Source organism: Cuculus canorus, chromosome 4 (genome assembly GCF_017976375.1).
Source record: "Cuculus canorus isolate bCucCan1 chromosome 4, bCucCan1.pri, whole genome shotgun sequence".
NCBI classification, from domain to species: Eukaryota; Metazoa; Chordata; class Aves; order Cuculiformes; family Cuculidae; genus Cuculus; species Cuculus canorus.
The window spans coordinates 454643-478734 of record NC_071404.1 but is presented as its reverse complement, the minus strand read 5'-3'; the positions used below and the strand labels follow the sequence as shown (position 1 = coordinate 478734).

At 64.4% G+C, this 24092-nt stretch overlaps 1 protein-coding gene across 6 annotated transcripts in view; it reads right to left on the bottom strand.

Moving 5' to 3' along the window:
- Window positions 1–20009, bottom strand: part of EBF4 (EBF family member 4) — a 37593-nt gene extending 17584 nt beyond the window's left edge. For 2 of the 6 annotated variants that reach the window (XM_054065718.1, XM_054065719.1), the window contains exons 1-7: window positions 19940–20009; window positions 17713–17828; window positions 11462–11618; window positions 9560–9623; window positions 9447–9502; window positions 8054–8127; window positions 6166–6234 (exon numbers count right to left, since the gene is read on the bottom strand). In XM_054065718.1, the coding sequence (XP_053921693.1) occupies window positions 6166–6234; window positions 8054–8127; window positions 9447–9502; window positions 9560–9623; window positions 11462–11618; window positions 17713–17801 (509 nt within the window). In that variant the 5' untranslated portion in view covers window positions 17802–17828; window positions 19940–20009. Of the gene's footprint in view, window positions 1–6165; window positions 6235–8053; window positions 8128–9446; window positions 9503–9559; window positions 9624–11461; window positions 11619–16516; window positions 16687–17712; window positions 17844–19939 lie in introns of those variants that run through there. The other 4 variants (XM_054065714.1, XM_054065716.1, XM_054065715.1 and 1 more) reach the window with 3 other exon arrangements.
- Window positions 20010–24092: the final 4083 nt, after the last annotated feature.

Genomic DNA, 24092 nt, shown 5'->3' with positions numbered 1-24092 from the left:
ATGGGAGCAGGGATGCATGTGTGGGAGCAGGGATGCACCCATGGGAGCAGGGATGCATGTGTGGGAGCGGGGATGCACCCATGGGAGCAGGGATGCACCCATGGGAGCAGGGATGCATGTGCGGGAGCAGGGATGCACCCATGGGAGCAGGGACGCATGTGTGGGAGCAGGGATGCACCCATGGGAGCAGGGACGCATGTGTGGGAGCAGGGATGCACCCATGGGAGCAGGGATGCGTGTCTGGGAGCAGGGATGCACCCATGGGAGCAGGGATGCATGTGTGGGAGCAGGGATGCACCCATGGGAGCAGGGATGCATGTGTGGGAGCGGGGATGCCATCCTGTGCCCATCCCAGTGTCCTATCCTGTCCCCATCCCAGTGTTCCATCCTGTCCCCATCCTACAATGCCATCCTGTCCCTACAGAAACATGCCATCCTGTCCCCATCCCGGTGTCCTGTCCTGACCCACAACGCCATCCTGTCCCCATCCCAGTGTCTCATCCTGTGCCCATCCCAGTGTCCTATCCTGTCCCCATCCCAGTGTCTCATCCTGTGCCCATCCCAGTGTCCTATGCTGTCCCCATCCCAGTGTTCCAGCCTGTCCCCATCCTACAATGCCATCCTGTCCCCATCCCAGTGTTCCATCCTGACACAGAGTGCCATCCTGTCCCCATCCTACAATGCCATCCTGCCCCCATCCCAGTGTTCCATCCTGTCCCCATCCCATAATGCCATCCAGTCCCCATCCCACAATGCCATCCTGTCCCCATCCCATAATGCCATCCTGTCCCCATCCCACAATGCCATCCTGTCCCTATAACAACGTGCCATCCTGTCCCAATCCCAGTGTCCCATCCTGTCCCATCCCATCATGCATCCCAGTGTGACATCCCAGTCCACCCTACCCCAGTGTGACATCTCATCTCATACCACCCCATCCCATCCCAGTGTGACATTCCATCCCATCCCATCCCATCATCCCACCCTACTGTCCCCCTTCCCATCCCATCTCCATTCCCCCCCCCCCCCCCCCGCCCTGGGCAGTGCCGTGACCCCCCCCACCCCCCCCCAGGGGCTCCCACTCCGGCACTACCAGGATATGGGGATGGAAGGGGGGGTCTGGGGATGGGGGGGATCTGGGGAAGGGGGGGGAGGGTATGGGGATGGGGGCGATCTGGGGATGGGGGAGTTGTGGGGATGGGGGAGAGATTATAGGGATGGGGGGATCTGGGGATGGGGGGGTCTGGGGATGTGGGGGAAGTTATGAGGATGGGGGGGTCTGGGGAAGGGGAGGGGAGGTTATGGGGATGGGGGTCTGGGGATGGGGGGATCTCGGAATGGGGGGATCTGGGGATGGGAGGGGAGGTTGTGGGGATGGGGGTGTCTGGGGAAGGGGAGGGGAGGTTATGGGGATGGGGGTCTGGGGATGGGGGGATCTCGGAATGGGGGGATCTGGGGATGGGAGGGGAGGTTGTGGGGATGGGGGGGTCTGGGGATGAGAGGGGAGGTTATGGGGAAGGGGGGGATCTGGGGATGGGGGGATCTTGGGATGGGGGATCTGGGGATTGGGGGGATCTCGGAATGGGGGGGTCTGGGGATGGGAGGGGAGGTTATGGGGATGGGGGCGTCTGGGGATGGGGGGGATGTGGGTATGGGGGGGTCTGGGGGTGGGTAGAGGTTATGGGGATGGAGGGGCTCTGGGCATGGGGGGGATCTTGGGATGGGGGGATCTGGGGATGGGGGGGATCTCGGAATGGGGGGTCTGGAGATGGGAGGGGAGGTTGTGGGGATGGGGGGGTCTGGGGATGGGGGAGTTGTGGGGATGGGGGAGAGGTTATAGGGATGGGGGGATCTGGGGATGGGGGGATCTCGGAATGGGGGGCTCTGGGGATGGGGGAGGTTATGGGGATGGGGGGATCTGGGGATGGGAGGGGAGGTGGTGGGGATGGAGGGGGTCTGGGGATGGGGGGGATCTTGGGATGGGGGTCTGGGGATGGGAGGGAAGGTTGTGGGGATGGGGGGATCTGGGGATGGGGGGGAGATTATGGGGATGGGGGGTCTTGGAATGGGGGGAGTCTGGGGATGGGAGGGGAGGTTGTGGGGATGGGGGGGGTCTGGGGATGGGGCCCCCCCCGATCCCGGCAGGTGGTAATCAGGGAAGGAAGGAGCTGGCAGCCAGCAGGCGACCCCCCCTTCCCCACCCCAGGAGATTGACAGGGGCGATGGGGGGCTCTGCAACGGGGGGGGGGGCAATGCTGAACCCCCATTTGGCCGTGACGCCCCCAAATCGACACTCCCTGAGCCCCCAGCTCTGCAAGGGGGGGGGACAATGCTGAACCCCAGCCTGGCTGTGACCCCCCCAAAGTTGCACAATGAGCCCTCAGCTCTGCAACGGGGGGGCAATGCTGAACCCCATCTTTCCCGCGACCCCCCCAAAGTGACACAATGAGCCCCCAGCTCTGCAAGGGGGGGGCAATGCTGAACCCCATCTTTCCCATGACCCCCACAAAGTGGCACAATGAGCCCCCAGCTCTGCAAGGGGGGGGCAATGCTGAACCCCAGCCTGGCTGTGACCCCCCCAAAGTGGCACAATGAGCCCCCAGCTCTGCAAGGGGGGGGGCAATGCTGAACCCCATCTTTCCCGTGACCCCCCCAAAGTGGTACAATGAGCCTCCAGCTCTGCAATGGGATGGGGAGGAGATCGATGCTGAACCCCAGCCTGGCTGTGACACCCCCAAAGTGACACAACGACCCCCAGCTCTGCAAGGGGGAGGGCAATGCTGAACCCCATCTTTCCCGTGACCCCCCAAAGTGACACAATGACCCCCGAGCTCTGCAAGGGGAGAGTGCAATGCTGAACCCCAGCCTGGCTGTGACCCCCCAAAGTGACACAATGAGCCCCAGGTCTGCAAGGGGGAGGGCAATGCTGAACCCCATCTTTCCCGTGACCCCCCAAAGTGACACAATGAGCCCCCAGCTCTGCAACGGAGTGGGGAGGAGATCGATGCTGAACCCCAGCCTGGCTGTGACACCCCCAAAGTGACACAATGACCCCCAGCTCTGCAAGGGGGAGGGCAATGCTGAACCCCATCTTTCCCGTGACCCCCCCAAAGTGGCACAATGAGCCCTCAGCTCTGCAAGGGGGGGGCAATGCTGAACCCCAACCTGGTTGTGACCCCCCAAAGTGACACAATGAGCCCCCAGCTCTGCAACGGAATGGGGAGGAGATCGATGCTGAACCCCATCTTTCCCGTGACCCCCCCAAAGTGACACAATGAGCCTTCAGCTCTGCAATGGGGGACAATGCTGAACCCCATCTTTCCCGTGACCCCCCCAAAGTGACACAATGAGCCTTCAGCTCTGCAAGGGGGAGGGCAATACTGAACCCCATCTTTCCCGTGACCCCCCCAAAGTGACACAATGAGCCTCCAGCTCTGCAATGGGGGGCAATGCTGAACCCCATCTTTCCCGTGACCCCCCCAAAGCGGTGGCTGCGGGGGGGGTTGGGGGGCTCGGAGATAAAAATACAGGCGTGTGCATGCATTTGCATCCCTAATGCCGCCCCCCCCCGGGATGCAGCCCCCCCCCTCCAGGCGGGATGCAAATTCCCGGCGCGGAGCCCAACACCTTCTGCTCCGAGCGCATAAATTTGAATGCGCAATTAGCCCAATCTCGTATAATTAATGAAAAGCGTCAATTTTAGCTCCTAAGTAATTTGATTAACATGTTGATAGGGCACTTAGCGCGCTCTCTAAAGCGGTGGGGCTGGGCTGGGGGGGGCGGGGGGCGCGGGGGGGGGGGGGCACGCGGCCTCGGTGACCCCCCGGGAGCCCTGGGGGGGGGGGGGGGGATGGGGACATGGGAGACCCCCCCCCAACTGCCCTCGGCATGGACAAGGGGCAGAGATGGGGTGACACCGGCTGGGGGGGTCACCAGCTTGGGGGGGTCACCAGCTTGGGGTGTCACCAACACACAGGGATGCCACCAGCTTGGGGGTGTCACCAGCTTTGGGGTGTCACCAGCTTGGGGGGGTCACCAACACACAGGGATGTCACTAGCTTGGGGGTGTCACCAGCTTGGGGGTGTCACCAACACACAGGGATGTCACCAGCTTGGGGGTGTCACCAGCTTTGGGGTGTCACCAGCTTGGGGGGTCACCAACCCAAGGATGTCACCAGCCTGGAGATGCCATCAGCCTGGGGGTGTCACCAGCTTTGGGGTGTCCACAGCCTGGGGGTGTCCACAGCCCAAGGATGTCACCATCCTGGAGATGCCACTAGCTTTGGGGTGTCACCAGCCTTGGGGTGTCACCAGCTTGGGGTGTCACCAACCCAAGGATGTCACCAGCATGGAGATGCCATCAGCCTGGGGGTGTCACTAGCTTTGGGGTGTCCACAGCCTGGGGGTGTCAACAGCCCAAGGATGTCACCAGCCTGGAGATGCCACCAGCTTGGGGGGTCACCAACCCAAGGATGTCACCAGCCTGGAGATGCCACTAGCTTTGGGGTGTCACCAGCCCTGGGGGTTCACCAGCCCTGGGGGTGTCACTAGCTTTGAGGTGTCACCAGCTTGGGGGTGTCACCAGCTTTGGGGTGTCACCAGCCTGGGGGTGTCCACAGCCCAAGGATGTCACCAGCCTGGAGATGCCACCAGTCTGGGGGTGTCACCAGCCCTGGGGGATGCCACTAGCTTTGGGGCATCACCAGCCCTGGGGGGTCACCAGCCCTGGGGGTGTCACCAGCTTGGGAGTGTCACCAGCTTCATGGTGTCACCAGCTTGGGGGTGTCAACAGCCCAAGGATGTCACCAGGTTGGAGATGCCACCAGCCTTGGAGTGTCACCAGCTTGGGAGGTCACCAGCCCAAGGATGTCACCAGCCTGGAGATGCCACCAGCCTGGGGGTGTCGCTACCTTTGGGGTGTCACCAGTTTGGGGGGGTCAACAGCCTTGGGGGTGTCACTAGCTTCAGGGTGTCACCAGCTTGGGGGTGTCAACAGCCCAAGGATGTCACCAGCCTGGAGATGCCACCAGCCCTCAGAGGTGAGGGGGGAGAGGAGAGATGGATGGAGGGATGGAGGGATGGAGGGATGGATGGACGGACGGATGGAGGGACGGACAGAGGGAGGGATCTGCTGAGGGCTATGGTTTAGTGGCAGATGGAACGGTTGGACTCGATGACCCAAGAGATCTTTTCCAACCTGGTGATTCTATGGTTCTATGGTTCTATGGATGGAAGGATGGAGGGATGAAGGAATGGAGGGATGGAAGGAGGAATGGAGGGATGTATGGAAGCAGGAATGGATGGAAGGAGGGATGAGTGGAGGGAGTGATGGAAAGATGGATGGAAGGATGGAAGGACAGAGGGATGGAGGAATGGGTGGAGGGACGTTGGGATGAGTAATGGATGGAAAGAGGGAGGGATGGATAAGAATGGAGGGCAAGTGGAAGAAAAGATGGATGGCGGGACAGCAGGACGGGTCATGGATGGAAGGAGGGATGGATGGAGGGACAGCGGGATGGGTATTGGACAGGAGTTGATGGAAGGGTAAGAGTGGCGGATGAATGGAAGAAAAGATGGATGGAGGGACAGAGAGATGAAGAAATGGGTGGAGGGACTGCAGGATGAGTAACGGAAGGATGGATGGATGGATGGATGGATGGATGGATGGAGGGATGGAGGGACAGTGGGATGGGTAATGGATGGAAAGAGGGAGGGATGGAGGGATGGAGGGATGGAGGGATTGATGGAGGGATGGAGGGATGAGGGATGGAGGGATGGATGGAGAGATGGAGGGATGGAGGGATGGATGGAGGGATGGATGGACGGATGGACGAATGGACGGACGGACAGCAGGATGGGTAATGGGCAGGAGGGATGGACACAGGGCTTGGCGGAAGGAGGGAGGTGGGAGCTGTCAGGGAGGACAGAGGGACAGAGCCACAGACGGACAGACGGACGGACGCCCTCCCCGGTGCCGGGAGGACGCAGTTCCCGCGCCCACCCTGTGCCACGGCCACACACCGGCTGTCCTCGCAGCGTGTGGCCCTGACAACCGGACACCCCGGATTATCCATGCGCTCTCCCCGGGCTGCCCCTCCCGCTCCCCAGCTCGTTAGCGCTAACGAGGCAGCGCTGGGGACCCCCAAACCCGCAGCCCCCCAGTACCGGTCGATGATGACGGGGTCCGAGGGGGTCTCGTTGCGGTTCCCGCAGCTCTTCTTGTCACAGCAGCGGCTGGAAACGGGGGGAGGAGTGAGGTGAGGGGGGCTGGGGGGCCCCCAAACCCCAGAGAACCCCCCCGGAGCCCCCCCGGAATCCCCTGGGCTATGGGGGGGGGGGGGGGGGGGGTCCTGCCCCAGGGAGGGAGAAAGTGGGTGCAGAGGGGACGATGGGCGCCCCCACCATGGGCAGAGGGTGAGGGAGGGGGGATGGAGGTGGGAGGGGGCGCCGGGGGGGACACTGGGATGGGGTGGGATGGAATGGAATGGAATGGGATGGAATGGGGTGGGATGGGGTGGGATGGAATGGGATGGGGTGGGATGGGGTGGGATGGGATGGAATGGGATGAAATGAAATGAAATGGAATGGGATGGGGTGGGATGGGGTGGAATGTCACACTGGGATGGGGTGGGGTGGGATGGGATGGGGTGGGATGGGATGGGATGGGATGGGATGGAATGTCACACTGGGATGGGATGGGATGGGGTGGGGTGGGATGGGATGGGATGGAATGGAATGGGGTGGGACGGATTGGAATAGAATGGGATGGGATGGGATGGGATGGCGTGGAATGTCACACGGATGGGATGGAATGGGATGGGATGGGTTGGAATGGGGTGGAGTGGGATGGGATGGCGTGGAATGGAATGGAATGGAATGGGATGGGATGGGGTGGGGTGGGGTGGGATGGGATTGAATGGAATGGAATGGGATGGGGTGGGGTGGGGTGGGATGGGATGGCACTCTGGAACAGGATGGCACTTTGGGATGGGGACATGCTGGGACACTGGGGGCAATGGGTGCCCCCCAACATCACCAGCCCTGTGCTATGGGGTGAGCGCAGAGGGGACAGGCGTGTCCCTGGGGTGCCGGGATGGGGGGGCTCCGGGACACCCCTGCTGCCCCCCAGGCTCTGATTGGGGGGTGACGCTGCCCCCCAGCCCTGGGGAGCGCCGGGGGGGGTCACATTGCTGCGATGGGGACACCGGCAGGTGACAAACATCGCACTGCCAGACCGGGGGGGGCAGAAAGGGGGGGGCAGAAAGGGGGGGTCCTGCCCCGGCTTCGTTAGCGCAGCTCCCAGAGATCAATTAACGGCGCTGACACGGAGCGTTAATTGGCAGAAGACGGGGTGATAAACAAGAGCGGTGCTGATGGGGCTCGGGGGACCCCCCCAGGACCTGTGGGACCCCCCAGGACCCCTCGGGCTCCCTGGATTCCCCAGGACCCCCTGGGACCCTCCAGGACCCTCCCCGGACCCCCAGAACCCCCCGGATGCCCAGGACTCCCCAGGATCCCTGCAGCCCCAGGACTCACTGGGACCCCCCAGACCCCCATACCCCCAGATCCCCCGGACCCCCCAGGCCCCCTGGATACCCAGGACCCCCCAGGACCTGTGGGACCCCCCGGGACCCCTCGGGCTCCCTGGATTCCCCAGGACCCCCTGGGACCCTCCAGATGCCCGGGACCCCTGGAGCCCCAGGACCCCCTGGGACCCCCCCAGACCCCTGGGACCCCCAGATCCCCCGGACTCCCCAGGCTCCCTGAATACCCAGGACTCCCCAGATCCCCCAGGACCCCCCGGGACCCTCAGATCCCCCGGACCCCCTGGACCCCCAAGACTCCCTGGGACCCCCTGGACCCCCAAGACTCCCTGGGACCCCCCCAGACCCCCTGGACCCCCAGGACCCCCTGGATGCCCGGGACTCCCCAGGACCCCTGGAGCCCCAGGACCCCTTGGGACCCCCCAGATCCCCATACCCCTGGACCACCTGGACCCCCTGGGACCCCTCATACCCCCAGGCCCCCCCGGGACCCCCCAGCCCCCCCCCACCTGCACATGATCTCGTGGGTGAGCAGCACTCGGCACATCTCGGGGTTCTTGTCCTGCCCCTCGTAGACGATGGCCTGGGGGGACACGGGGGCTGCGTGTGCACGGGGGTGCGCGTGCGTGTGCACGCGTGAGCGTCTGTACACGCGTGTGCATGTGCGTGCGTGCACGTGTGTGCATGTGCATCTCTGCGTGTGTGTGCACGTGTGTCCATCTGCGCAGCGTATGCGCCTGTGCGTGCGCGTGCGGCTGCACGTGCGTGTGCATCTGTGCACGTGTGTGTCTGTGCATGCGTGTGCAACGTGTGTGTGCATGCAGAAATGTGTGCGGCTCTGTGCATGCGTGTGCACCAGTGCACGAGTGTATTCTGCTGCACCTGTGTGCACGTGTGCAGGTGTGTGTGTGCCCGTGTACGTGTGTGCACCCGTCTGCGAGTGGGTGTCTGTGCACGTGTGTGTGCCCGGGTAGGACCGCATGTGCTTACACAAGGCGGCCTTGCACACACGTGTGTCTGCATGCACCCACTCCGCACACCCACCCCCATGGCCTTGCACACGCGTGTGTCTGTATGCACCCACTCCCCACACCCACCCCCGTGGCCTTGCACACGTGTGTGTACGTATGCACCCTTTGCACTGCCACCCCCGTGGCCTTGCACACGCGTATGTCTGTATGCACCCACTCCGCACTCCCACGCCCATGGCATTGCACACGCGTGTGTCTGCATGCACCCACCCTGCACACAGACCTCCGTGGCCTTGCACACGCATGTGTATGTATGTACCCACTCTGCACATCTACCCTGTGTCCTTGCACACATGTGTGCCTGCATGCACCCACCCTGCACACCCACCCCATGGCCTTGCACATGTGTGTGTATGGATGCACCCTTTGCACCCCCACCCCCGTGGCCTTGCACACGCGTGTACCTGCATGCACGCTCTGCACTGCCACCCCCCTAGCCTTGCACATGCGTGTGCCTGCATGCACCCTCTACACTGCCACCCTTGTGGCCTTGCACACGCGTGTGCCTGCATGCACCCACCCTGCACCCCCACCCCATGGCTTTGCACATGTGTGTGTATGGATACACCCACCCTGCACCCCCACCCCATGGCTTTGCACATGTGTGTGTACGGATGCACCCTTTGCACACCCACCCCCATGTCCTTGCACACTCGTGTGACTGCATGCACCCACTCTGCACTCCCACCCCCGTGGCCTTGCACACACGTGTGTGTACAGATGCACCCTTTGCACACCCACCCCCGTGTCCTTGCACACGCGTGTGCCTGCATGCACGCACCCCCACGGCCGCGGCCCTGCACGGCCGCATGCCCGTCCGCACGCCTGCCTTGCACACGCGCGTGCCCGGCTGTGCCCCCCTTGCACGCACCTGCTTGGAGACGGAGTCGACGAGGCGCACGAAGAGGTCCTGCTGTGTGCGGAGCCCTGCGGCGAGACGGGGGTGAGCCGCGCCCGCGCCCGCGCCCCCCCGCCCTCACCCACCGTTGCTGTAGAGCAGCTGCAGGCGGTACTGGATCCCGTTGTTGGTCTTCTCGCCGTTCTGCTCCTGGGGGGACACCAGGGGACACCTCGGGGGGCGCTGCCAGGAGATGGGCACAGCGGCACCGAGAGAACGGGGCAGGGGGACCCCCACCCACCACAGCCCCCGCAGCTCAGCAACCCCATCGGCTCAACAACCTCGTCCCACCACAACCCCGTCCCACCACACCCCCATCATCTCAACAACCCCGTCCCACCATATCCCCAGCATCTCAACAACCTCATCCCACCACAACCCCATCATCTCAACAACCTCGTCCCACCACAACCCCACCCCACCACAACCCCATCTCACCACAACCCCATCATCTCAACAACCTCATCCCACCAAAACCCCATCATCTCAACAACCTCGTCCCACCACAACCCCGTCCCACCACAACCCCATCATCTCAACAACCCCATCCCACCACAACCCCATCATCTCAACAACCTCGTCCCACCACAGCCCCATCCCACCACAACCCCATCATCTCAACAACCTCGTCCCACCACAGCCCCATCCCACCACACCCCCATCATCTCAACAACCCCATCCCACCATAACCCCAGCATCTCAACAACCTCATCCCACCACAACCCCATCATCTCAACAACCTCGTCCCACCACAACCCCATCCCACCACAACCCCATCATCCCAACAACCTCATCCCACCACAACGCCATCATCTCAACAACCTCATCCCACCACAACCCCACCCCACCACAACCCCATCTCACCACAACCCCATCATCTCAACCTCGTCCCACCACAACCCCATCCCACCACAGCCCCATCATCTCAACAACCTCGTCCCACCACAGCCCCATCATCTCAACAACTTCATCCCACCACAACCCCATCATCTCAACAACCTCGCCCCACCACAACCCCCTCCCACCACAACCCCATCATCTCAATAACCTCGTCCCACCATAACCCCATTCCACCATGACCCCATCAACTCAACAACCCCATCCCACCACGACCCCATCATCTCAACAACCTCGTCCCACCACACCCCCATCCTCTCTACAGCCCCCTTTCCACAACCCCATCCCACCACAGTCCCATCATCTCGACAACCGCATCCCCAACATAACCCCATCATTTCAGTAACCTCATCCCACCACAACCCAATCCCACCCCAACCCCCTCCCTCCACAACTCCATCAACTCCACAGCCCCATCCCTCCACAACCCCATCCCACCACAGCCCCATTCCACCACAGTTTCATCATCTCAACAACCCCATTCCTCCACACCACCACCATTTCAACAACCCCATCCCTCCACAACCCTATCATCTCAACAACCCCATCCCACCACACCACTACCATCTCAACAACCCCATCCTTCCACAACACCATCATCTCAACAACCCCATCCCACCACACCACCACCATCTCAACAACCCCATCCCACCACACCACCATCATCTCAACAACCCCATCCCACCACACCACCATCATCTCAACAACCCCATCCCTCAACAACCCCATCATCTCAACAACCCCATCCCACCACACCACCACCATCTCAACAACCCCATCCCACCACACCACCACCATCTCAACAACCCCATCCCACCACACCACCACCATCTCAACAACCCCATCCTTCCACAACACCATCATCTCAACAACACCATCATCTCAACAATCCCATCCCACCACAACCCTATCATCTCAACAACCCCATCCCACCACAATCCTATCATCTCTACAACCCCATCCCTCCACTCCACCATCATCTCAACAACCCCATCTTCTCAACAACCCCATCATCTCAAGAACCCCATTCCACCAGAACCCCATCATCTCAACAACCCCGTCCCACCACAGCCCCGTCCTGGAGGTCTCACCCTCTCCTTCTCCACGAAGTCGATGAAGGACGTGCGCTCGATCTCCACGGGCTGGCCCTGCCGGTCGTACATGGCCAGGACGAAGTGGAAGAAGTTGGATTTCCGTAGGTTGGAGGGCGGCTGCTTCTCAAAGTGGGCTCTGGCCAAGCCCACCCCACTGCGGCACCGGGAGGAGATGGGGGGTGAGCACGGGGACCCCCGGGACCTCCTCCCTGGGTCCCCCCTCAGCACGCAGCGCTGCTCCGGGGCCACCACTGATGTCCCCACGGGGACCCCCAGGACCACCTCCCTGGGTCCCCCCTCGGCACGCAGCGCTGCTCCGGGGCCACCACTGATGTCCCCACAGGGACCCCCAGGGGGACAGCGCAGGGACAGCGAGGGAGGGTGACGGGGCTGTCCCCAGGGATGCTCCAGCTCCGACTGCGCCCCATCCCAGTGGGGGGTCTGGGGGTGCCGCGGGTCCCCGTGGGGCAACGGAACAGCAAAGGGACCAAAATCCCCCCTTTTCTGGGGAAAACCACCCCGGGAGGGAGGGGGTGAGGCTGCTGGAACCCCTTCCACCCTGGGGACAGCCCTGCACCCCCTGGGGACACGGCAGAGCCCACCCCGGCGTGGGGCGGGACGGGGGGACACCAGGACAGGGGGACATCGGGATGGAGGGACACAGGGACAGAGGGACACAGGGATGGAGGGACGCAGGGATGGAGGGACACAGGGACACTGGGACAGAGGGACATCAGGACAGAGGGACACTGGGACAAAGGGACACAGTGACGGAGGGACACCAGGATGGAAGGACACAGGGACATGGGGACAGAGGGACACAGGGACAGAGGGACACCAGGACAGAAACACTGGGATGAAGGGACACCAGGACAGAGGGATAGAGGGACACTGGAACAGAGAGACACAGGGATGGAGGGACAGAGAGACACTGGGACAGAGGGACACAGGGACGCTGGGACAGAGGGACACAGGGATGGAGGGACACCAGGATGGAGGGACACAGGGACAAAGGGACAGAGGGACACCAGGATGGAGGGACACAGGGACATGGGGACAGAGGGACACAGGGACACTGGGACAGAGGGACACTGGGACAGAAAAACTGGGATGAAGGGACACCAGGACAGAGGGACACTGGGATAGAGGGACAGCAGGATGGAGGGACACCAGGACAGAGGGACAGAGGGACACCGGGATGGAGGGAAACAGGGACACCATGATGGAGGGACACAGGGACACTGGGACAGAGGGATGCTGGGACAGAGACACGGATATGGAGGGACAGAGGGACAAAAGGACACTGGAAAAGAGAGACACCGGGATGGAGGGATAGAGGGACATGGGGACAGAGGGACACTGGGATGGAGGGACACAGGGACACCAGAACAGAGGGACATTGGGACAGAGGGACACTGGGATTTGGAGACACCAGAATGTGGGGACACAGGGACACCAAGACATAGGGACACCAGGACATGGGGACAGTGGGACCTGGAGACACAGGGACCTGGGGACACCGGGACACGGAGATACCAGAACGTGGGGGCACCAGGACATGGGGACATCGGGATGTGGGGACATCGGAACACGGCAGCACTGGGACATGGGGACACCAGGCCATGGGGAAATCAGGGTGTGGGAACACGGGGACACAGGGACGTGAGGACACCGGGATGTGCGGATGCTGAGATATGGGGACACCAGGACGTGGGGACACCAAGATGTGGGGACACCAGGACGTGGGGACATCAAGATGTGGGGACATCAAGATGTGGGGACATCAGGACGTTGGGACACTTGTCTGGGATGGAGGGAAAAGCTGATCAAAGGTCCCCCGTGGGCAAACGCCTGCCCGGGCACGCGCGTCCTCAGGTGCCACCCATGGCCATGTCCCCTGTCCCCATCCTGTGGGCTCCCAGGATCGCTCCCAGCACCCATCCCTGCGGCACAGCACCCTGACCCCCCCCCAGGACCCCCCCCAGGACCCCCCCAGCATCACCAGGTCTCCATCCCATTGTCTCCCAGGGACCCCCATGGCCACGGGGACCCCGCTGTCACCCCACTACGGCTGACAGGGAGGTGGCACAGTGCCACCAGTGCCACCAGTGCCACCAGTGCCAGCCCTCCCTTCCCTCCGCCGCCCCAAAGCCTGAGCCCTAAAGTGCTTTTTGGGGTGTGTGTGTGGTGGGGGGCAGTGATGGAGCTGGGTAAGGGCTGCATCCCCGCTGCCGCCCCCCCGGCGCGCCCCGAAGCCGAGTGCGGCTGCGATTAATTATTAAAGGCAATCAGAGCATTTCCAAGCAGCGCAGCCCCCGCCGAGGGCTCTTACAGGAAAGCAGCAGCCGCGCTTGGCACCGCGACGCCGCCGCTCCCGGGGGGCTCCCCTGGCATTGGGGGGGGCACCGGCACCCACCGGGGTGCACCCCACGCAGGGACCCGGGCTGCGTACAGGGGGGGCGGTTGGCATCGCCCTGCGGTGGCCACAGGGTCCCATGGGGGGTTTGGGAGGGGTTTGGGGGTGGTGGGGTGAGCCCCCCTCCCCGGATGGGGGTCCAAGAGGGGGTCACGAGCTTTCTGGGGGCTCTGTGCACCCCATCCCTGCCCTCCTGAGGGGGTTCGTGGACCCTATCCTCATCACTGCCCCATTTGGGGGGGGCTCTGTGCTCCCCATCCCCATCCCTGCCCTCTTGGGGGGCTTTGTGCACCCCATGCCCGTCCCTGCCTTCTTGGGGGGGTTCCATGCACCCCATCTCTGCCTTCTTGGGGGGGTTCCGTGCACCCCATCCCCATCCCTGCCCTCTTGGGGGGATTCATGCACCCAATCCCCATCCCTGCCCAATCCAGGGGGGCTCCATGCACCCCATTCCCTGCCCTCTTTGGGATGCTCAAGGCTCCAGGCACCCCATCCCCATCCCCCGCCCTCCCGGGGGGCTCCGCGTACCCCCCAAATCCATGGACCCCTGTGCGTGCTGTCCCTGAGCTCGGGGTCCCCACGGCGATGTCGTGTCCCCCCCGCCGGGGTCTCCAGCGGGGACTGTGACTGTGCCAGAGGCTGCAGCCCTGGGGGTCCCTGGGATCCCCTCAAAGCATGGGGCGCATGGAGCCCCCCCAGATTGGGCAGGAGATGCAGATGGGGCACATGGAGCCCCCCAGATTGGGCAGGGGATGGGGATGGGGTGCATGGAGCCCCCCCAGGAGGGCAGGGAATGGGGTGCATGGAGCCCCCCAGATTGGGCAGGAGATGGGGTGCATGGAGCCCCCCCAGATTGGGCAGGGGATGGGGATGGGGTGCATGGAGCCCCCCAGGAGGGCAGGGGATGGGGTGCATGGAGCCCCCCAGATTGGGCAGGAGGGGGGGATGGGGTGCATGGAGCCCCCCTAGATTGGGCAGGAGATGGGGTGCATGGAGTCCCCCAGATTGGGCAGGAGGGGGGGATGGGGTGCATGGAGCCCCCCTAGATTGGGCAGGAGATGGGGTGCATGGAGTCCCCCAGATTGGGCAGGGGATGGGGGGCACGGAGCCCCCCCAGATTGGGCAGGAGGGGGGGATGGGGTGCATGGAGCCCCCCTAGATTGGGCAGGAGATGGGGTGCATGGAGTCCCCCAGATTGGGCAGGGGATGGGGGGCACGGAGCCCCCCGGGAGGCCAGGGCACGGTGGGCACCGGGCTGTGGCACTGCGATCCGGGCAGCGCCGGCTGTCGGAGCAGCCGCAGCGATCGCTCGCCCCAAACGATGCCACCAGCCCTGCCCGGGGTGCAGCGATGGCACCGCTGCCAGCCCGGGGTGCGGGTCCCGATCCTGGTGGGCACGGCACGAACCCCTCACCGCTGCGGCAGCAGCACCCCCCCCGCTGCCACCCCCCACCGCCCCCAGCACCGGGCAAGCAGCATGGCACCGGTGGGTGCTGGGGGTCAGGGTGCTCCGGGGGGCTGACGTCTGACCGAGACCCCAACGTGCCAAGGGAGGAGGTGAGGTAGGGGTGCCTGGAGCCCCAGGGAGCCCCGGGAATGGGGGACATCCGGGATGCCCAGGGATCCCAGGATGTCTGAGGAGCCCACGGTACCCGGGGTGCCCAGGGATCATGGGATGCCAGAAGAGCCCGTGGTACCCGGGATGCCCAGGGATCCTGGGATGCCTGAGGAGCCCGTGGTACCCGGGATGCCCAGGGATCGTGGGATGCCTGAGGAGCCCATGGTACCTGGGATGTGCAGGGTGCCTGGGACACTCGAAGAGCCCACGGCACCCGGGATGCACACAGTGCCCGGGATGTCTGAGAAGCCCATGGCACCCGGGATGCACACAGCACCTGGGATGCACAGAGTGCCCAGGATGCCCAAAGAGCCCACGGCACCCGGGATGCACACAGTGCCCGGGATACCCGAGGAGCCTGTGGCACCCAGGATGTGCACAGCACTTGGGATGCCCACGGTGCCCAGGATGCCCAAAGAGCCCGTGGTACCCGGGATGCGCAGGGTGCCTGGCATGCCCACAGAGCCCAGGATGCCCGTGGAGCCCAGGATGCCCATGGTGACTGGCATGCCTGCAGCACCCGGGATGCCTGAAGAGCCCGGGATGCTCCCAGTGCTCAGGATGCCCACAGCACCCGGGATCCCACGGAGCCAGAGCTGCTCCCAGTGCTCAGGATGCCCACAGCACCCGGGATCCCATGGAGCCAGAGATGCCCCCGATGCTCAGGATGCCCACAGCACCCGGGATCCCACGGAGCCAGAGCTGCTCCCAGTGCTCAGGATGCCCACAGCACCCGGGATCCCACGGAGCCAGAGATGCTCCCGATGCTCAGGATGCCCACAGCACCCAGGATCCCACGGAGCCTGGGATGCCTGTGGAATCCAACACCCCCCACAGCAGCTGGGACACCAGGGTGCCCGGGGTGCCCGTGGGCCCAGGGAAGCTCTCTGTGTCCAAGGATCCCTGCAGAGCCCAGGGTGCTCGTGGAGCCCAGGATGCCCGCTGTGCCCACGGATGCCCACAGAGCCTGGGATGCTCACACTGCCCCTGGGATGCCCGGGATGCCCAGGAGGCTCACAGTGCCCAAGGATGCCCGCAGTGCCGAGGGATGCCTGCAGACGCAAGGATGCCCGTGGGGCTGAGGCTGCTCACACTGCCCAGGGATGCCCGTGGTGCTCAGGATGCCCATGGAGCTGAGGATGCTCACATTGCCCAAGGATGCCCACGGAACCTGGGATGCTCACAGTGCCCAGGGATGCCCGTAGGACTGAGGATGCCCACAGAGCTCAGGATGCTCTCAGTGCCCAAGGATGCCTGCAGAGTCCAAGGGTACCCATGGAGCCAAGAATGCTCGCAGTGCCCTAGGATGCCCGCAGAGTGCAAGGATGCCCACGGAACCCAGGGTGTTTACGGAGCCAAGGATGCCTGTGGAGCCCAGGATGCTCACAGACCCGGGGATGCCTGTGGAGCCCAAGGATGCCCACAGAGAGAGGGAAGCTCACAGACTCAGGGATGCCTGCAGACTCTGGGATGCCCATAGACCCCGGGATGCCCATAGACCCCGGGATGCCCGCAGACCTGAGGATGCCCACAGACTCAGGGATGCTCACAGACTCAGGGATGCCTACAGATTCCGGGATGCCCACAGACCCCGGGATGCCCACAGACCCCGGGATGCTCACAGACCCCAGGATGCCTGCAGAGCCTGGGATGCTCACAGACTCAGGGATGCCTGCAGACTCTGGGATGCCCACAGACCCCGGGATGCCCACAGACCCCGGGATGCCCACAGACCCCGGGATGCCCACAGAGCCCGGGATGCTCACAGACTCAAGGATGCCTACAGACTCCGGAATGCTCACAGACCTCGGGATGCCCACAGAGCTGAAGATGCCCGCAGAGCCCAGAATGCTCACAGACCCCCCGGGATGCCCGCAGAGCCCGGAATGCTCACAGACTCCGGGATGCCCGCAGACTCCGGGATGCCCACAGCCCCCGGGATGCTCACAGACCCCGGGATGCCCGCAGACCCGAGGATGCCCACAGACCCCGGGATGCCCACAGACCCGAGGATGCTCACAGACCCCGGGATGCCCGCAGAGCCGAGGATGCCCACAGAGCCCGGGAATGCTCACAGACTCCGGGATGCTCACAGACCCTCGGGATGCCCGCAGAGCCGAGGATGCCCACAGAGCCTGGGATGCTCACAGACTCCGGGATGCCCGCAGACCCAAGGATGCCCACAGACCCCGGGATGCCCGCGGAGCCGCTTACCTCTGCGCCGCCGTGCTGGCATCGAGGACGCCGGTGCCCTGCAGCCAGCGGACAGAGGGCAGCCCGGCGGGGAGCGGCTCCTCCTTCATGGGCAGCCCCCCCCGGGGCAGCGCCTCCTGCACCGAGAACATGGCACTGGCTCGGCCGGTGCCCCGAGCTCCGCGGCGCCCGGAGAAGCGGCACCGGCGGGGGCGGAGCGGGGGGGCGGCGCTGCGCCCCACAACTTGGAGCTGGAGGGAGGGAGGGAGGGGGAAAGAAGAGGAGGGGAGGGTGGGATGGGGAGAGCGGGAGGGGAGGGAGGAGTGGGGAAAGGGGAGTGGAGAGAGGGATGGGGAAAGAAGAGGAGGGGAGCGAGGGAGAGATGGGAGGGAGGAGTGGAAGGAGGGATGGGGAAAGCAGAGAGTGGAGGGAGGCACAGGGATGGAGGGAGGGGGAAAGAAGAGGAGGGGAGGGTGAAGGGATGGGGAGAGCGGGAGGGGAGGGAGGAGTGGGGAAAGGAGGGGAAAAGGGAGTGGAAAGAGGGAGGGATGGGGCAAGTGGAGGGAGAAGTGGAGGGAGAAGTGGAGGGAGAAGTGGAGGGAGAAGTGGAGGGAGAAGTGGAGGGAGAAGTGGAGGAAGGGATGGGGAAAACGGGAGTGGAGGGAGGGGTGGGAGGAGTGGAGAGAGGAGTGGGGGGAGGGATGTGGATGGAGGGCAGGAGGAGGAAAGAAGAGGAGGGGAGGGAAGGATGGGATGAGATGGGATGGGATGGGATGGGATGGGATGGGATGGGATGGGATGGGATGGGATGGGATGGAGGGATGGGGAGAGCAGGAGGGGAGGGAGGAATGGGGAAAGGGGAGTGGAGAGAGGGAGGGGTGGGAGGAGTGGAGAGAGGAATGGGGATGGAGGGAAGGGAAAAGCAGGAGTGGAGGGGAGGATGGGGTGGGATGGAGGGATGGGGAGAGCAGGAGCGGAGAGAGGAATGGGGAAAGCAGGGGAAAGAGGAGTGGGGAGAGGGAGGGGTGGGAGAAGTGGAGGGAGGGATGGGGAGGACAGAGTGGAGAGACGAAAGGATGGCAGGAGGGGAGGGAGGGATGGAGGGATGGGGAGAGCAGGAGGGGAGGGAGGAGTGGGGAAAGTAGGGGAGTAGAGAGAGGGAGGGATGGGAGAAGTGGAGGGAGGAGTGGAAGGAGGGATGGGGAGTGGAGGAAGGGGAAAAGAAGAGGAGTGGTGGGAAGGACGGAGTGGGATGGAGGGATGGAGCGATGGAGGGAGAAAGCAGAGGATTGGAAAGAGGGCGGGATGGGAGGAATGGAGGGAGGAGCGGAAGGAGGGATGGGGAGAGCAGAGGAGTGGAGGGAGGGAGAGATGGAGGGGTGGGGAGAGCAGAGGAGTGGAGGGAGGGAGAGATGGAGGGGTGGGGAGAGCAGAGGAGTGGAGGCATGAGGGTGACAAGGGAGGAGTGGAGGGAGGGATGGTGGAGTAAAGGGGGGGATGGAGGGAGGGATGGGGATGCAAAGGAGGAGGGGAGGGAGGGAGGAGATGGAGGGAAGGAGGAGATGGAGGGAGGGAGGGAGGAGATGGAGGGAAGGAGGAGATGGAGGGAGGGAGGCTTAGAGCTAAGGAAGGAGGGATGAATGGAGAGAGGGATGGAAGGCTTAGAGAACGGGAGGGAGGGACGGTGGAGTAAAGGGGGGATGGAGGGAGGGATGGGGATGCAAAGGAGGAGGGGAGGGAGGGAGGAGATAGAGGGAGGGAAGCTTAGAGCGAAGGAAGGAGGGATGGAGGGAGAGATGGAGGAAGGGATGGAGGGAGGGGCAGAGAGAAGTGGCAGAGGGAGGGATGGAGGGAGGGATGGAGGAAGGGATGGAGGAAGGGATGGAGGGAGGGGCAGAGAGAAGCAGCAGAGGGAGGGATAGAAGGAGGGATGTAGGGATGTAGGAGGCCTCAGAGGAAGGGATGGAGGGATGGAGGGAGGGGCAGAGAGAAGCAGCAGAGGGAGGGATGGAGGGAGGGATGGAGGGAGGGATGGAGGAAGGGATGGAGGGAGGGGCAGAGAGAAGCGGCAGAGGGAGGGAGGGATGGAGGGAGGCTCGGAGGGAGGGATGTAGGGAGGGAGGAAGCCCCAGAGGGAGGGATGTAGGGATGGAGGGAGGGATGGAGGGAGGGATGGAGGGAGGGATGAAGGCTCAGAGGGGGGATGCGGAGCCGGGGGGGGTGGAGGGAGCCCCGCGGGGGCCGTTACCGGGCGGGGGCGGGCGGCGGGGCCGTTCCGGGGGCCCGGGGGGGCTCGGGGCGGGGGCGGCAGCGGCAGCAGCAGCAGCAGCGGCGGGGGGGGGGGGTGTCCCCGGTGCCCGCCCCCCCGGCGCCGCCGCCCCGCCGCCCCCCCCGCCGCCAGCACCATCAGCAGCCGCCGCGCCGCCCCCCCCGGCCGGGCCATCCCCGCGCCTCCCCGGGGAGGCTCCGCTGACATCATTCCGGGGAGGAGCGGCCCCGGCCCGGGGGGGGACAGCCGGGCACCCGCACCCCCCCCGGGGCACGGCCGGGGCCGCCGAACGGGGGATGCTCCGGACCGGGGGGACCCCGCAGAGACCCCGCTGAGATGCTCGGGGGGACCCCGAATGGGTACCGGGGGGACCCCCAATGGGCACCGCGGGGACCCCGGAGAGACCCCGCTGCGTCCCCCGGGGTGCTCGGGGGGACCCCGAAAGGGTACCGGGGAGACCCCAAATGGGCACCGCGGGGACCCCGGAGAGACCCCGCTGTGTCCCCTGAGATGCTCAGGGGGGACCCCGAGTGGGTACCGGGGAGACCCCAAATGGGTACCAGGGAGACCCCACTACATCCCCCGGGATGCTCAGGGGGACCCCGAATGGGTACCAGGGAGACCCCACTACATCCCCCGGGATGCTCAGGGGGACCCCGAACGGGTACCGGGGAGACCCCGAAAGGGCACGGGGGGACCCCGGAGAGACCCCGCTGCGTTCCCCAGGGTGCTCAGGGGGACCCCGAATGGGTACAAGGGAGACCCCACTACATCCCCCGGGATGCTCAGGGGAACCCCTAATGGGTATCGGGGAGACCCCGGTGCACCCCTCGGATGCTCAGAACGGGGGGACCCCAAATGGGTATCTGGGAAACCCCACTACATCCCCCGGGATGCTCGGGGGGACCCCGAATGGGTACCAGGGAGACCCCACTACATCCCCCGGGATGCTCGGGGGGACCCCGAGTAGGTATCAGGGAGACCCCGCTGCACCCCCAGGATGCTCAGAATGGGGGGACCCTGCAGAGGACAAGGGATGCTCAGGGGGACCCGGGGGAGACCCTGTTGTATCCCCTGGGGCGCTGGGGGGGAACCCCGAATGGTTCCTAAGGAGACCCCGCTGCATCCCCCTGGGTGCTCAGAATGGGGGGGACCCACTGTATCCCCAGGGTGATCGGGGGTACCCCGAATAGGCACAGGGGAGACCCCATTGCATCCCCCGGGGGTGCTCAGGACTGGGGACCTGTGGCATCCCCGGGGTGATCAGGAGGGACCCCGAATGGGTTCCAGGGAGACCCTGGAGAAGACCCTCCTGAATCCCCTGGGATGCTCGGAACAGAGGGGGACCCCAATGGGCCTCGGGGGGACCCTGGAGAAGATCCCAAATGGGTTCCAGGGGGACCCAGAGGAGACCCCACTGCGTCCTCTGGGGTGTTTGGAACAGGGGGGACCCCGTGGAGGACAGGATACTCGCAGGAGGGAGACCCAAAATACATCTGGGGACCCCCTGAGAGCCCCTTGTACCCCCTGAGACCCCATATGGGTCTGGGGACCCCCTGAGACCCCCTTGTACCCCCTGAGACCCCAAATGGATCTGGGGACCCCTTGAGCCCCCCCTGCACCCCCTGAGACCCTAAATGGGTCTGGGGACCCCCTGAGTCCCCCCTGCACCCCCAGAGGGACCCCGTTTCCCAGGGGGGTTCTTGCTCTGCCCCCACCTCCCGTTTCCCAGCAGCCGTGGGAGCCCCCCGGGAATCCCCCCCCCCCGTCCACTAATGGCTCTAATGGAGGCAGCGATGGGGGGGGGCACCGTATGGGGAGATGGGGACCCCCAAACCAGGAACCCATCCCAAACTCCCTCCACAGTGGGGAAAAGGGGACCCTCCGAAACCTGGGATTCCACCCCAAATTCCCCTTTGTTTTGGGGAGGCAAGACTCCCCCCCGCCCCCCCCCCCCCCCCCCCCCCCGCCAAAAGCCAGCATCCTGCCCCAACCCCCCCTTTCTTTGGGGAGATAGGGACCCCCCAAAAGCCAAGATCCTGCCCCAAATTCCCTCCTCTTTTGGGGAGATGGGGATACCCCCCCCTCAGTCAGCATCCGACCCCCAACCCCCCCTCCTGTGGGGAGATGGGACCCCCCCCCAAAAGCCAGGATTCTGCCCCAAATCGCCCCTCTTTTGGGGAGACAGAGACCCCCCCCAGCTAGGACCCCCCCCCATTTCTTCGGGGAGTTGGAGACACCCCCCTCAAAATCCGGGATCCTGCCCCAAATCCCCCCTCTTTTGGGGAGATGAGGACCCCCCGCAGCCAGGATCCCATCCCAAACCCCTCTTTCTTTGGGGAGATTGGGAACCCCAAAAGCCAGGATCCCACCCCAAATTCCCCCCTCTTCTGGGGAGATGGGTACACCCCCCCCCCCAGCCGGCATCCCACCCCGACCCCCCCTCCTGTGGGTGGTTGGAGACCCCCTAAAAGCCAGGATTCCGCCCCAAGTCTCCCTCTCAGCCACCATCCTGCCCCAATCCCCTCTTTCTATGGGGAGATGGGGACCCCCCCAAAACCTGGGGCCCTGCCCCAAATCATCCCCACTTTGGGGTAGACGGGGTCCCTCCAAAGCTGGCATCCTGCCCCAAATCCCCCCGCTTTCTGTGGGAAGATGGGGACCACCTCCAAAATCCAGGACACCCCTCCCCTTTTGGGGAGATAGGGACCCCCCAAAAGCCAAGATCCTGCCCTGAAACCCCCCATCCGTGGGGAGACGGGGACACACCTCCCCCGAGCTGCGGTCCTGCCCCAAACCCCCCCTTTCTTTGGGGGGACGGGAACCCCCCAAAAGCTGGGATCCCACCCCAATCCCCCCCTTCCTTTGGGGGGACGGGGACCCCGCTAAGCACCAACCATTGCCACCCCCCCAACTCCTCATGGGAAAGGTCAGAGGCAGCCGGGACCCCCTGGCACCCCCATCCCATCCGGCAGAGCCCCGGCACCCCAGGGGTGCCAACCAGCGTGGGGGGCTGTCGTGGCACAGGGTACCATCCTGGCACAAAGCATCACCCCGGCACGGAGCACCATCCTGGCTCAGGGCATCATCCCGGCACAGGGAATCACCGCAGCCCCGGGCACTGTCCTGGCACGGGGATCCATCCTGGCACGGGGAATCATCCCAGCACAGGGCATCCTCCTGGCACAGGGATCCATCCTGGCACAGGGAATCATCCCAGCACAGGGCATCCTCCTAGCACAGGGATCCATCCTGGCACAGGGAATCATCCCAGCACAGGGCATCCTCCTGGCACAGGGATCCATCCTGGCACGGGGAATCATCCCAGCACAGAGCATCCTCCTGGCACAGGGATCCATCCTGGCACAGGGAATCATCCCAGCACAGGGCATCCTCCTGGCACAGGGATCCATCCTGGCACAGGGAATCATCCCAGCGCAGGGCATCCTCCTGGCACGGGGAATCATCCCAGCACAGGGCATCCTCCTGGCACAGGGATCCATCCTGGCTCGGGGCATTGCCCCAGCACCTCATCCCGGCATAGATCATCCGGGCGGAGGACACTGTCCTGGCACAGGGAATCATCCCGGCACGGGGCACTGTCATGGCACAAAGCACCATCTCAGCACGGGGCACCATCTCGGCACAGGGCGTCATCCTGGCACAGGGAATCATCCCGGCACAGGATGCTGTCATGGCACAGGACACCATCCTGGCACGGGACACCATCCTGGCACAGGGAATCATCCCAGCACGGGGCACTGTCCTGGCACAGGGTACCATCCCGGCACAGCGTGCCATCCCACCACAGAGCATCCTCCTGGCACAGGGATCCATCCTGGCTCGGGGCATTGCCCCAGCACCTCATCCCGGCATAGATCATCCTGGCAGAGGACCCCGTCCTGGCACAGGGAATCATCCCGGCACGGGGCACTGTCATGGCACAAAGCATCATCTCAGCACAGGGCACCATCTTGGCACAGGGCGTTATCCTGGCACAGGGAATCATCCCAGCACGTGGCATCGTCCCGGCTCAGGGCATCATCCCGGCTCAGGGCATCGTCCCAGCACAGGGAATCATCCTGGCACAGGATGGTCCTGGCACAGGGCATTGTCCTGGCACAAAGCATCA